General features: G+C 36.1%; 1 protein-coding gene across 2 annotated transcripts in view; it reads right to left on the bottom strand.

Annotated features, from left to right (window-relative positions):
- DSCAM (DS cell adhesion molecule) overlaps positions 1–13396 on the bottom strand; it is a 320113-nt gene that overhangs the window by 155907 nt on the left and 150810 nt on the right. For both annotated transcript variants that reach the window (XM_070943500.1, XM_070943501.1), the window contains exons 7-9: positions 12883–13161; positions 7275–7394; positions 1053–1226 (exon numbers count right to left, since the gene is read on the bottom strand). In XM_070943500.1, the coding sequence (XP_070799601.1) occupies positions 1053–1226; positions 7275–7394; positions 12883–13161 (573 nt within the window). The remainder of the gene's footprint in view (positions 1–1052; positions 1227–7274; positions 7395–12882; positions 13162–13396) is intronic.

Below are 13396 nucleotides of genomic sequence, written 5' to 3'. Positions count from 1 at the left end.
GCAGATTGAATGTTACATTTTTCATGTCTTGAGACCCCAGAGAAAATTGATTATACAAAAATTGCAAAAAATATTGCAAAAATTCACTGTGAATTCATTACCAAAAGGGCAGCTTTTGATTAAAAATGTCCAATATTCATTCTGGGACATTTGGAGATTATTCAATTGTTTTCATTTGGTCCCCCTTCCCCACTTCCTAAGCAAATAAATCATTATTTAGGTCAGGGGTGTCAAACTTATCTGGATTTCCCCCACTTTGCTAAACTGGGCATGGGTGTGGCCAGTGCATGACGCATCTGGCTCACAGCCCGTGAGTTTGACAGCCCTGATTTAGGTAGTCCTTTTTGTAGCCACAACTGAACTTAAAAATTCTTTTCTGGTCTTGGTCCAAAATACTTTATTCTTTGTTTAAGAACACCATTTAGGACTGTAGGCTTAAATACAAATCAAAAAGAAAGAAAAGAAAGCAAAATCTTGGAAATTCTACAAGTATCATTTTACTACATTTTGAATGATGTTCAGAAATCTAGTTGTTTACTTTGAATGACCTAGCAAATCACAATTAATTAATTAATTAATTAATTAATCCAATTAATTTGGAGCTAAGAATCATCACTTTCCAAAGCAGCATAAATAAAATCTCATGATTCTGACTTGCAGAATATGGACAGTATAACTGTCATTATAATAAAGTATGAAAGTCAACTGAAAAGTAAGCACCTCCTGTGAAGGCATTCTGAAGCTCTTTCTCGAAATCTATATTTAAGCTCTGTCCAGGTTTAACATACATTAGCAACATCAAGATGCCTCTCTGTACTTCAAAAATATGTTGAAGGAGCTCATTGATCTTACAGAAATGTTTCACAGACAATGTCAACCCTTCCGTTTGCTTACTTAATCTTCCTCAACTAAATTGTAACTAATTGTAGCTGCAGCAAGAAGAATGTGCAAGTGTGCCTTAGAATGAATGCAAAATATTTTTTTTCAATTCAGGAGTTGAAAGGTATCCTTTTGCAACTCAATAGTCATTACTATCAGGAAGAAATTCTTACTTTTAACAGTGAGGTACATGGACTTGCTGACGTCAGCCCCCACATCATTGCTGACCTTGCAGAGGTAGTATCCACTATCTTCTTCCAGAACATGCTTGATCAACAAGGAGCCATTTGTCAGAAGCTGGATACGCCCATTCAAGGCAATTGGTTGGAACTGGGGAACTCCAGCACCTATTAGGATAATTTAAAAAATGAATCAGGAGGCAAGATGCTTGAAAGAAGTAACTGATTTGATTGCTACTGGAACAAAATTGAAGTGACTTAGAAGTCCTTTTAAATATATATACACACATACAAGCACATACATACTATATGAGATAGGCAAAAGTTTTTCTTAAAAACTCTTGCAGTAATAATTGATATGGAAGGTAGACAGGGGCACACTTCTAAAAATTACTTAAATTAAGAGCCACACTTGTAAATTTAGTAACTGCTAAAATATTCAAAAAGTGCATGCAAGGGTCATGATATTTAAATACATGAAGTCCTCAGGTTATGACCAGTCCTTCAATGACTGTTCAAAGTTACAATAGCATTGAATAAATGGTGCATGATAGGTTTTCATAGTTGCCACCAGGGTGGATTTGATTTAAATCGAGTTGATTTAAATCATGATTTAAATCATGATTTAAGTCACTAGTAAAAAGGCTTGATTTAAATCAACTCGATTTAAATCATAATTTTTAAAGAGCAACTGTCATCTCTGCTACTCCTTTGACCCACTGTTGACTCACCGATAGTCCCAGTGTTGCAGAATATACAGCCTCATGCTACATAACTAAGCTCCATTTCATGCTGAATAAACTAAATTATTTATGTATCTTAAAAAGAAAACTATCTTAAGATAGATTTTTACCCCAAAAGTTTTTTATTAAAATAAATTCGATAAAAATAAAAAAAAATCCGATTTAAATCAAAAAATTCCGATTTAAATAAAAAAAAACTGATTTTTTTTATTTTTTTTAAAAAAATCATTGATTTTTATCCACCCTGGTTGCCACTGTTGCAGTGTCCTCGTGGTCTTGTGATCAAGATTTCTGACATTGCTTTCCAGCTTCCCAAAAACAAAGTCAATGGAAAAGCTGGCAGGAAATCAAAAGTCACCATCATGTGAGCATCTTCCTTAATAATAGCAATTGACTCTGCCATAATTGCCATCTCTAAGCGATGCAGCCATATGGCATTGCACTTTACAACCTCTTTACTTAGTAATTCTGGTCTCTAGTACCATCATAAGCCAAAATAAAGCCTGCAACAACTAATAACTTGACCAATAAATTTTATCACCTTTGTTAAGAGCAGAAAGTATTTTAGTATGATAAATTACACATATATCATATTTGTATGCATGTTTGCTTTTTGCTGATATTATTAATTGCACAATGTTCCCAGACTGGAATTTTCATTTAATGGGAATATCCAGTTAGAAATAATTAAGTATTAGACATAATTTTGCTTATAAATAGAAGTTTCCTTCTATTATACATAATAACTCAATGAATAAAATTACAATCTTAAACCCAGGAATTGCAATATCACTTACTTATATACCATCCTATAATGTTTTACAGTATTCTCGGGTGGTTCACAATGACAGAATATTGCTCCCAACAATCTGGGACCTCATTTTACCACCTCAGAAGGATGAGTGAACCTTGAAATCAGGATGGAACTTTAGGCTATGGGGAGAGTTAGCCTGCAACACTGTATTCTAACCATTGTGCCACCAGGTCTCATATAGAAAGAGGTATCCATGTTGTCCTTGATTTATGAAGGGTCACTTAGCAACTGTACGAAGTTACCTCTCTAGACCTACTTATGACCTGGATTCAAAGATGTTTCACTTCTCATCCAAGAAGCTTCTTCAGCTCTGACTGAATGGTGGGGAATGGAAGGATTTATACTCCTTGTAGACAGCTGGTCGATATCTGAAAAGCTCAGGAGGATCTTCAGCCAACACAACATACGTACTCACTTTAAACCCAAGAACCCACTAAGGCAGAAACTTGTCCACCCCAAGGATAAAATGCCAGACACAAACTGAGCAATATGGTATATGCACTACAATGCAATGAGACGTGCAGATCGGTACATTGGGGAAACAAAACAACCAGTTCATAAACATAGGAGAACAAACCCATCAGGACAAGATTCAGCAGTCCATCTGCATTTAAAAGACAAAGGCCACTCTTTTGAAGACAGCAAAGTCCACATTTCAAATAGAGAGGACCACTGGTTTGAAAGAGGGGTCAAAGAAGCCATCTATGTCAAAATTGAACAGCCATCTCTCAACAGAGGGGGATTGATACGACATCATCTATCTTCAGCTATAACACAATCCAAGCAGTTCCAAGAAGTCTCCACACCCATTTGCACTACTTAGGTGACCATGAAGACACAGATAAACCTCCAAGTGGCCTCAACGACTCTCTAAAACAATGCAGATGACCAGCTGTCTGCAAGGAGTATAAATTCTTCCATTCCCCACCATCCAGTCAGAGCTTAAGAAGCTTCTTGGATGAGAAGCGAAACGTCTTCAAAGGAAAAACAAGAAAGTTCAGTTGCCTCTTGAAAAAGCACCTTTGGGACAACCTGAGGACTAAGAATCTCCATAGACACCTGGATTCAAAGTTCCAACAGCTGCCTACCCCCATGTTCATGTGATTGTTGTTTGGGCACTCAGCAATTGGCCTGCATTTCAGTATCCCATTGTAATGTGACCACAATTTTACAGTTTTTGCCAGAAACAAGTATTTAATTCCAGTTTCTGTCAAAAAATGCCCATTGTGGACAATGGATTTGCTTAACGATCATGATGATTCACTTAATGACAACTGCAGAAAAGGTTGTAAAATTGGGCATAGTCACATTGTGACTTGGCACAATTTATAACTGTAATTCTGGGCTCAATCATGTTCATAAGTTGAGTACTACCTATACAAATGTTATGTTCATCAACTGGGAGTGCAAATGAGGTACAGCTTGAATGGTAATAGCCTGGTAATTTACTATGGAATAATTTCTTTTTGTCAAACAAGAGTCTAGCAGATATGATACGGTATTACACTACTCAACTTAGAAGTCTATAATCTTTTTCAAATTAAAAGATACCCAACACTTTTCAGTGCTGCGTCCACTCTCCAACATGAGTGGGGCCAAGAGAAAGAGGTAGATAGCATTAAAATAAACATAAATTTTCAATTAGTATGACTTTTCCCTTAAATATTTAATATTGCCCCACTTTTGCTGCATAGCAATTAGAAATTTGGGGTCAATTTGGGTAGAAACCTTTGGAGAAGTTTTAGGACTGCTGAAGTTATGTCCATATGTTATATTCCAAGAGCATTCTTAGTATATGTCTATACCAGTGGCAGATTAAGGCTCACTGGTGCCCTAAGCACTGACAAATCTTGGTGCCTCCCTTCTTTGTACATACTGTACAAACGAAGCCAAGCTTAGGCTACATAAAACTTTGTGGTGCCCCCTTTGGGCCTGGTGCCCTAAGCACATACTTAGTCTGCTTAATGGTTAATACACCACTGGTCTATACGTAGATGATGATGATTTTTTAGAGGCTGTCTTGACTCCAAAATGACTTTGACTAACTTACGTTTAAAAATAGAACATTAATAAACAGAAGAAGTAAAGTGTCCCAGCAAACACATTATATACCATAGCAAACAAACAAATCAGAGCTCCACAAGAATCCTGCCACTAGGCCTGGGAGAAACAAGTACTTTCAGCCACTTTGGATCTGGAACTGATCTCACAATATTGGCTGGTTTGAGAAGCTGTGTCAAATTATTCTGCTGTGCTCTAGTTTATTTGAAACCAGCAGTGTTGTCTCTGAACTGTAGCGAATTTGATAAGCTTGTGGGTAGTCTATTTTCCCATTCACAGAAACTTTTGCCTCACCTCCATTCCAGGACTCAAGCTGGCTATTGCTTCCTGGGCACTTGATTTGATTTGATTGAACTTCTATACCGCCCTTCTCCCAAAGGACTCAGGGCGGTGTACAGCCATATTAAAATACATATAAACTCACAAAATTTAAAAGCAATTTAAAATGAATATATAAAAATTTGGCCCACAAAGTTAAAAGCTAACAAACACCCAATTTAAAATTCATATTAAGCCAGCTTGGGCTGTTGGAACAAAAGAGTCTTAAGGGTGCGGCAAAAGGTACGCAGATCGGGGATCATACAAACCTCTAGGGGCAGCTCATTCCAGAGGGCTGGTGCCCCCACAGAGAAGGCTCTCCCCCTGGGTATTGCCAGTTGATATTGTTTGGCCGACGGCATCCTGAGGAGCCCCTCTCTGTGGGAGCGTATTGGCCGGTGGGAGGCTATCGGTGGCAGAAGGCAATCTCGTACTTACACACTTACACACTTATACACATAAAAGCTCAGATTCTCCCTTTGGAGCCTAACTGCTCCATAATTTTAAAAGTACCTTCTCCATTTGATAGGCATTGCAAATTGCAACCAAGATTAGAAGGTTGCCTGCTTGAAAAAATGCTGATGTTCTATCATTCTACTTCTCACACCACAAAATATTTAAATGCAAGATGGGATGGTAACTTGGCAGTTGGAAAACCTTTGTGTGTTTTAGCAAATACACAAATACATGAACTAGATAATATGGAGGTACGGATATTTGTTTTGTTTCTGTGTAGAGTAGGGCTGAGAAAAATAGTGATAGCTCATAAGTCAAGGAACTGATTGATATGCAAAACACTCCCCCTATTAAACTGATAGTTTCTGTACTTCAAGGTCAGGAAAAGTGAGGAACACTGAAGGAAGAGTTAAACTTTTTATGTGGACCAGAAATGGTGGTTATGTACATTTGTAAATGAAATGAGACTGCTCACTAGCATCTGTACAAATCTTTTATACAATATTTGGATTTATGAACATCTTCAGGATATTTATACTATAGATAATCCTTGGTTTACAATAGCAATTGGGGTTGGAATTGCTATTGTTAAGCAATGTAATTATAAAGTACAATGTCATCTGACTGCATCACTTGCAATGGCAATGCTAGCAATCTCAGTTGCCCTCCTTAAACAAAGACCATGTGGGTGATTAAGCAAGGAACCATATGTCTGCAACTTCTGACTTTCTGATGATTTTCCCATTGACTTTGTAGGAAGGTGATAGGGAAATTGCAATTGGAAATTGCAATCACATGGCCATAGCCAGAGATGAAATGCTACTGGTTCGGACCGGTTCACCCAAACCGGTAGTAATAAAAGCTACCGCTTCACGCGAACCGGTAGTAAAAAAATGCTACCGGTTCAGACGAACTGGTATTTCTGACGATCAGCTGTGCCACGCAATTTATATTCGGAAATATAAATAGCAGGAAGTCCTGCTTTCTAGCGAATCTAAATCGTGTGACAGAGCTGTTCCCCCTTCCTCGCTATTCTACTTATCTTAGAAAAGGCTTAAGCCACCTTTTTCAGCGCTGCGTGGTTGCACCTGTGGTGCGCTTGTGCGCGCAAATCATACGTTTGGCATGCAGCACGCATGTATCCGTGCAGCGAACTGGTAGCGAAGCGAACTGGTAACAGACCTCAGAGCATTTCACCCCTGGCCATAGCTAACTGCAATGTCATAGTCATAACTGGACACCAAGCACCTGGATTGTGATCACATGACCAAGAAGAAGCTGCAACAGCCAGAACTACAAGGATCCTTTATAAGCATCATTCATTCAATGCTGAATAATTTTTAATGGTTGTAACCCAAAGGCTACCTGTAACAAGAACTCATATCATCTGCCTTATTTTATTTGACATTATTTTATTAAATGGTAATGAAGAGAAATAATAGGTATTGTCAACCTCCTAGGCAAGATTAAGAAAAAGACTAAACTGATTTTTGAATAAGATATCTTTAACATTAGCCTTGGGGTATCTTGGAAACTCCAAGAAAAATTTTCAACTCTCATCTATAATGAGACTGAGTCTCTTTGAATGACTTGAAATGCTTCTTTTTAGTTTTCTTGCTAGTAGGGTTGTGTTTCCGTTTATAAAATAAGCTACTAACAAACTCCTCTTCTACCTTTTGATTCTGTTTATCCTGCCTCCATTATTTTTCCAACCTCCGTAGAATCTGTCACAGTTGGAATACTAACAAAATGAACATTGCATAATAAATGCACAATATATTTTTGAATTACACTATAATGAGTATTGTTAGAGGATAGAAATACCTTTGGAGTACTTCCAGACAATGGTAGGAACAGGATAGCCTTCTGCAGAGCAGTTGAGGATCACAGCTTTTCCATAAATCCCATCTTGATCAATTGGCTGAACCACAAATCTGGGGGGAACTAAAAGAAAACAAAGAAAGTAGGATACAATCAAGTAGGACACTTTAACTATAATTAGACCACTTACCCATGATTTTTTTCTTAATAATTTCTATTGATCCTCAATCAAAACATTATTTGGCAAATGATATTAGAAACACATTTGGCAATGAAAAGCTTGATAATAAGAACTGCCATACTCAGTGGAATGCATTAATGTCCATATTAAATAATATGCCCACACCTGATAGGTCCAGAGGTCTCTTGTATAGCAAGAGAGGGAATCAATGGTGTTTATTATAATTTTCTGTGGCTTCCTAATAAACCTTTTGTATAATTACTGGGTGTTTTTTTAAATCTAAGAATGCGGCCTCCTGTTTGCAGAGCTCTGACTTTTATCTCCAGCTTTCTTTAGTTGGTTACCATAGATATAGCAAGAACATACATCTTAATGTTATACTTTGAGGCATTTAATTCTTCAGATCATAACATGGTGTAGGACATTGCTGTAGTTGAGATGTTAAAAAAGCCGAGTTAATGTCTCAGCAGAATTGCAAATTTTAAATAGTTGAATTTACAGTATCCTTAAATACCCATATAGTGACTAATAAACTATAAAGACTTATGGAAGCCTTGTGTATAAATGCAGAAAACAATTTTCAAATGCTTTCATACATAGAGATTGATTCTTTAAAAAGAGAGCAAATTAATATCCTGAAAAAAGAAAATACAGTATGTTCTTGCTGAACTGATTTTCTGTCTCCATTGAAATCAGGGAAAAATTTTTGGATGGACAGGAGGAAGATACATTTAATTTTGCAATGGAGTTGTTGCAAGAGTGCAATAAATTAATGGACCAAGACTGTCTTTTTATAAAACTACCATAAGTATTTTTTGATTACATGTTCAAATTTATCATTCTCTTGGACAGAAGGATTTTGGTATTCTCATTTTTTCTGGAGTTTCACTGGAAAGATTAAAATGCATGTAAGGTAAATGATGCAATTTGGAATGTTTGCTATTGTTGAAATACTAGTACCATATATTGGGGTGTTGCAAATTTAAATTAATAAAAGAAATTCCATTATTCAAAACAAGTTTTATAAAATGTTAGCACAAGTGAGAAGTCACTTTCGCTGGTTTAGGAAAACTCTTTGTTATAAATTGTCATGAGCCAGCTATAAGAAATTTGGCTGATCTCAAAAAACTAAGCAGAGTTAGATGTGGTTCAGTGGTGGGTTGCTACCGGTTCTCCCCGAGTTGGGCGAACCGGTAGCGGTGGCGGGAGGCTCTGCCCACCCGCCCCGACCCTTCTGCACATGTGCAGAAGCGTTGTGCACACACACACACGCACGAGCGAACTTGTAGCAAACTAAATTGAAATCCACTACTGATCTGGTTTATATTAAAATGAGAGACCACCAAGAAAAAAATAGACCACTGGGTTTCCAAAAGCAGCAATGGAAACTACTACTTCAATGCTGCTAAAGATGACATGAAGAAAGCCAGGATGTCTTAACCTCAACTTGTGGTGGCCCCATGATTGAAGGAAAATTTCTGGCTGAGCTTTAGGGGCATGGAAAGTGCTTGGGAGGAGGCATGGGCTTGTTTTCTATGTCTTCTTCTCAAACAAGCATTTTATACTTGTAGATTGCCTCTTAGATACAAATGTATACTTTCTTAGGACCATGCACACTATACCATACACAGTTTCTTTAAAGAGATGTCAACATATGCAACATCTTATCTGCTCTAAGGCACTTCTTCAGCTTTGAATCTGAAGCACAGTACATCTCTATTAAACTTGAAGGACACTCTGGGATAAAAGGAATACCTCTGCCATTTCTTCCTCTTTGGAATGGATGTATTTTTTTTCCCCAGGAGGCATCATTCCAGTATATTTTATTTTCACAAAAAAGTTTTTCAGCCATGTAACAAGCAAACCCTTACAAGTCTTTTAATTTTTAAATGTTTTTTTTATAATGATTTTTTAAAATGTATTGTGAGCCACCCTGAGTCTTTGGAGAAGGGCGGCATATAAATTGAATTAATTAAATTAAATTGAATTAATGGTTTCATGGTTTTTCTGCAGCCTACTGCCTAGTTCAACTATTGTTGCTTTGCTTTTACTTCAAAAAAAATTGCCTATAATTTGAGATCAGAGTACTCTTTTAAACTACTCTGATCTAAAGACCACTTGACTATTTTGGATTCTTAACAAGGGAGGGATACAGTGACTGCACAAATATAAAAAAAATCAGGGCAAATCTTACACCCAGATCAACAATGCTCATTTCCTTCATCTCATACTTCTCCTATGACTCATTGACCAATCAGAACCGTTTTGGGAGCAAGGGGCCTTTGACACAGAATTGTTGGCCTTCCAACAGAGCTGTTGCTGTTTGCCATTGAGGTCTTTTAATTCATATCCCATGACAAAATGGCTTTAGAGAGCAGTGCCTAGCAAATAGACTGGGAAGGCTGTGCTATCACAAATTCATTAGCCAATGAGAACTTGAGCAGATCCCTGCCCTTGATTGTGTTATTGCCAGCACGGCCATTGAGTCATTGTAGGTTGTCTTCCTGGCAATATTTGTGTAAGGAGAAGCAGGAAAATTTCACTTTCATACCAGAATACCTAAATATAATCCCTGGCAATCTAAGTTAGAGGCTGGAGATGACACAGAGGTGATATCATGAGAACAATCTGCCTGATAAAAATTGTTTTTAACAAAACTTCTGTTATATTAAAAAAAAAAAAGCTATTACATAAATGGTTTCTCAAAATGTAACTATTGTTAAAATCACTTTGGTTAAACATGTCTGCTTGGGCTGGGGTTTGGACTACATGACCTACAAGGTCCCTTCCAACTCTGTTAATCTGTTATCTGTCTTTTGTAAATGTACATATTTTTGTTTAGACCTTTGAATACAGAATGGAGTAGACATTAGTAAACTTAATCCATTCTTTTCCTTTACCACTACTAAGTCCATTTTAATGGACTCTAGTATTTCACTCTCACTGTATCAGAAATCTCTCTTATTTTTAAATGTACAAAGTTTATGCTTCATGAATATGGATTAGTCTGCTTATTCTATTTTCTTTGAATAATTTTATTCTGTTCTTCCTTTCCCCTTTTATTGCACTTTGGCAATTCAGTTTCTAATGACAAATAAATGAAATTGAATATTTCACAAGATTATTTCAGTACTGCTCTTGAACTGTTTAACATCCTCAAGAGTAAATGCCAACTTAATTTTTACATGACACCTTTTCCTTACCTTTATAAGAACCTTCAAAACTCTTTCTCAGGCTCTCTAGCTCAGACTCAGCAGAAGCTATTTAATGCATCATGGCTGGATAACAGTTACTGTTGCAGATACCTCATTGTAAGAAATGTTTGCCTTTATCAATGTAAGAGCATTTGTCCTGTTTTATACTCATTGCAGTTTAAATCTGCTACTATCTGATTTTCTCACCAATTTTTGATTTTGTTGCTTGTCTGTTGGCATAAAAGATACCCTGCTTTGGGAAAATCTAATTCCCAATGTAACTCCTACACTCTGGAATACTTTTCACCAGACATTTAATTATCAGATAAGGTAAACTACCCAAGAGGTATAATAAGAAAAGCTTATTTCCATTATCCATGTTTTAAAAGTAAACGTAGGGATAGCTTTATTTAAGTTATATTTCATTTATATATGTAAAATAAATATGCTAAACATTGTATTAATTTATTGGCTCCAGCAATCTATGGTATATAGTGATCCCATGACAACAAATTTTTTAGTTACCTCCCAATAAACAGCAGTAGCCTAAGATAAATCTGAAAACTGTATTATTTCCATTATTATCTATGCTTTTTTCCAGTTGCATAAATAAATAAACAAATTTAGTACAAAACAATTTTTTTAAAGATATTTTCTTTAAATACATGTTTCTCATAAAAAAGTGACAAAATAATTTTTGGAATCTTATGATTTTAATGCTATATTTATACGATAGTTAAACATTTTGCCCTATTATTTATTTTAACTATTTTTCAAACATTCTCATTTTTACAAAGCTTAAAATATTCCTTAATTATTCCACATCCTATATTAAAATAAATGGTTTTAAGACCTACATAGTAAGGGGTTATTTGAAATTTAGTTCAAAAAGTTTAAGAGTTATTTGAATGAGTAGTCCTTGACTTATGATCACAGTTGAAATAAAAACCTCAGTCTCTAAACAATATTATCATCAGTGAGTCATCATGAGACTGAACCCAAGTTTACAATCTTTTTTGCTGCCGTTGTTAAGTGAATCTGGCTTCCACATTGTTAACACACATTGATTTTGCTTGTTGGAAGCTGGCTGTGAAGGTCACAATAGTGATCACATGAGCTTGGGACACTGCAACTGTTGTAAATACATGCCCATTGCCAAGCACCTGAATTGCAATCCGGTGACTGTGGGGATGTTGCTATGGTTGTAAGTGTGAATCCCAGTCATAAGTAACATTTTTCAGCCCTATTATAATTTCAGACAATTGCTAAATGAATGGTTATAAGTCAAGGACATCTACAGTCCTTTTGGTTAATTCATTTCAATTTTGGATTTTTCTTTTTTATCTAGAAATGTTGTGAACTGCTCAAGCAAATTCTGCTACAATAGAGACAGCAACAATAAATGTATTCTATGGCTAGCTATTGTTTTCAGTTCGAAGCTTCATAATCATCAGAATATATTCATGCCATTTATGTAACTGTCCATTGTACTGTATATTTGAGAATTTTGAGAATTTTGTACAAATTAAGTTAGGGCTAAGTTGAATTTAAATAAAGTATACATATGAAAAGTTGCATAGAAAAACAGGTATTACAGAGAGTCATGGAAGTTGTTTATGCAAATATGTACAAATTTGTATAATAGCAACTGCATTTTTTTGTGGATTTGTTTAAAATAAATTATTAGTTATGAAAAAGACAGAACAGCAGGATAATACCTACTGACTGGTAGTGCTAGGAGCCTCTGTCTGGACGCACCTGGATTTGACTCACAGGCTGCCAGTTGAGAAACATCACCATAGCATCACAGTGATAGGAGACACCTTCTTAGTAGCTGAACAACTGATATTTCCAAAACATAAGGCAAGACAGTAATAATCCTTTATTGTAGCAGAATTATACAGCTTGCTTATCAATTACATAATTTGTTATTAAAAATTGACAGGCTCAAAGCTAAAATGCTCTAAAAATAATTAATCATGTTTCAAATTCTTTCAACTCACTTTAAAGATTTTCTGTATATTAAAACTTGCAGTTTCCAAGTGTAAGAACAGACATTTCCTGACCATTGATAGCATTCACTTGTAACATGTTCAGACAAAAGAAAGGTGCAATTATTATGGTATATGTAAGAAGACAAAAGAGCAATTATTTTACACTACAGTAGCATTTAGTTCTCATCACAACTGGTGTTTCATAGTATTATTGATGGTACTATTGCCACCATTATATTTACCTCTAACAATTAATTGGCTTTGGTGCTCCACAGCTGCTGCATCATTTCTTGCTATACAGGTATAGTTTCCATTGTGCATAAGAGAAAGATTAGAAATCCTTAAGGAGCTGGTGAAGTCAATGTTGTCAATGGTCACCCCAAGACTGGCTGGGATTGGCCTACCATCCTTCTGCCAGGTGATTGTAATAGGCAAGTCCCCTGAGACCACAACGCATGGAATGAAGACTCGCTGGCCAATAGAGAACCTCGGAAATTCAAAGGGCTGGATAAAAGGTGGCACTGGAACAAAATAGAGCAAATATGTTGGTCAAAAAAGCGTGACTATAAAAATTATCAGAAGAAAATATTTCATCTGCAAGACACCTAGCATGCATTAGGGGAAGCCATAACAAATACCGGTAATTATTAATTGTCAAATCTTTACCAATAAAGTGCTGGTGTAAGAGCTGAAGCTGGCAATGGAGGAACCATAAATTCTCAGGTTAGACAAGACTTTTGTATAAACACATCTCAT

The sequence above is a fragment of the Pituophis catenifer genome, unplaced genomic scaffold (assembly GCF_029215685.1).
Source record: "Pituophis catenifer annectens isolate HBS135680 unplaced genomic scaffold, rPitCat1.0.hap2 SCAF_4, whole genome shotgun sequence".
NCBI classification, from domain to species: Eukaryota; Metazoa; Chordata; class Lepidosauria; order Squamata; family Colubridae; genus Pituophis; species Pituophis catenifer.
This window is presented reverse-complemented; position numbering and strand designations above follow the sequence as displayed.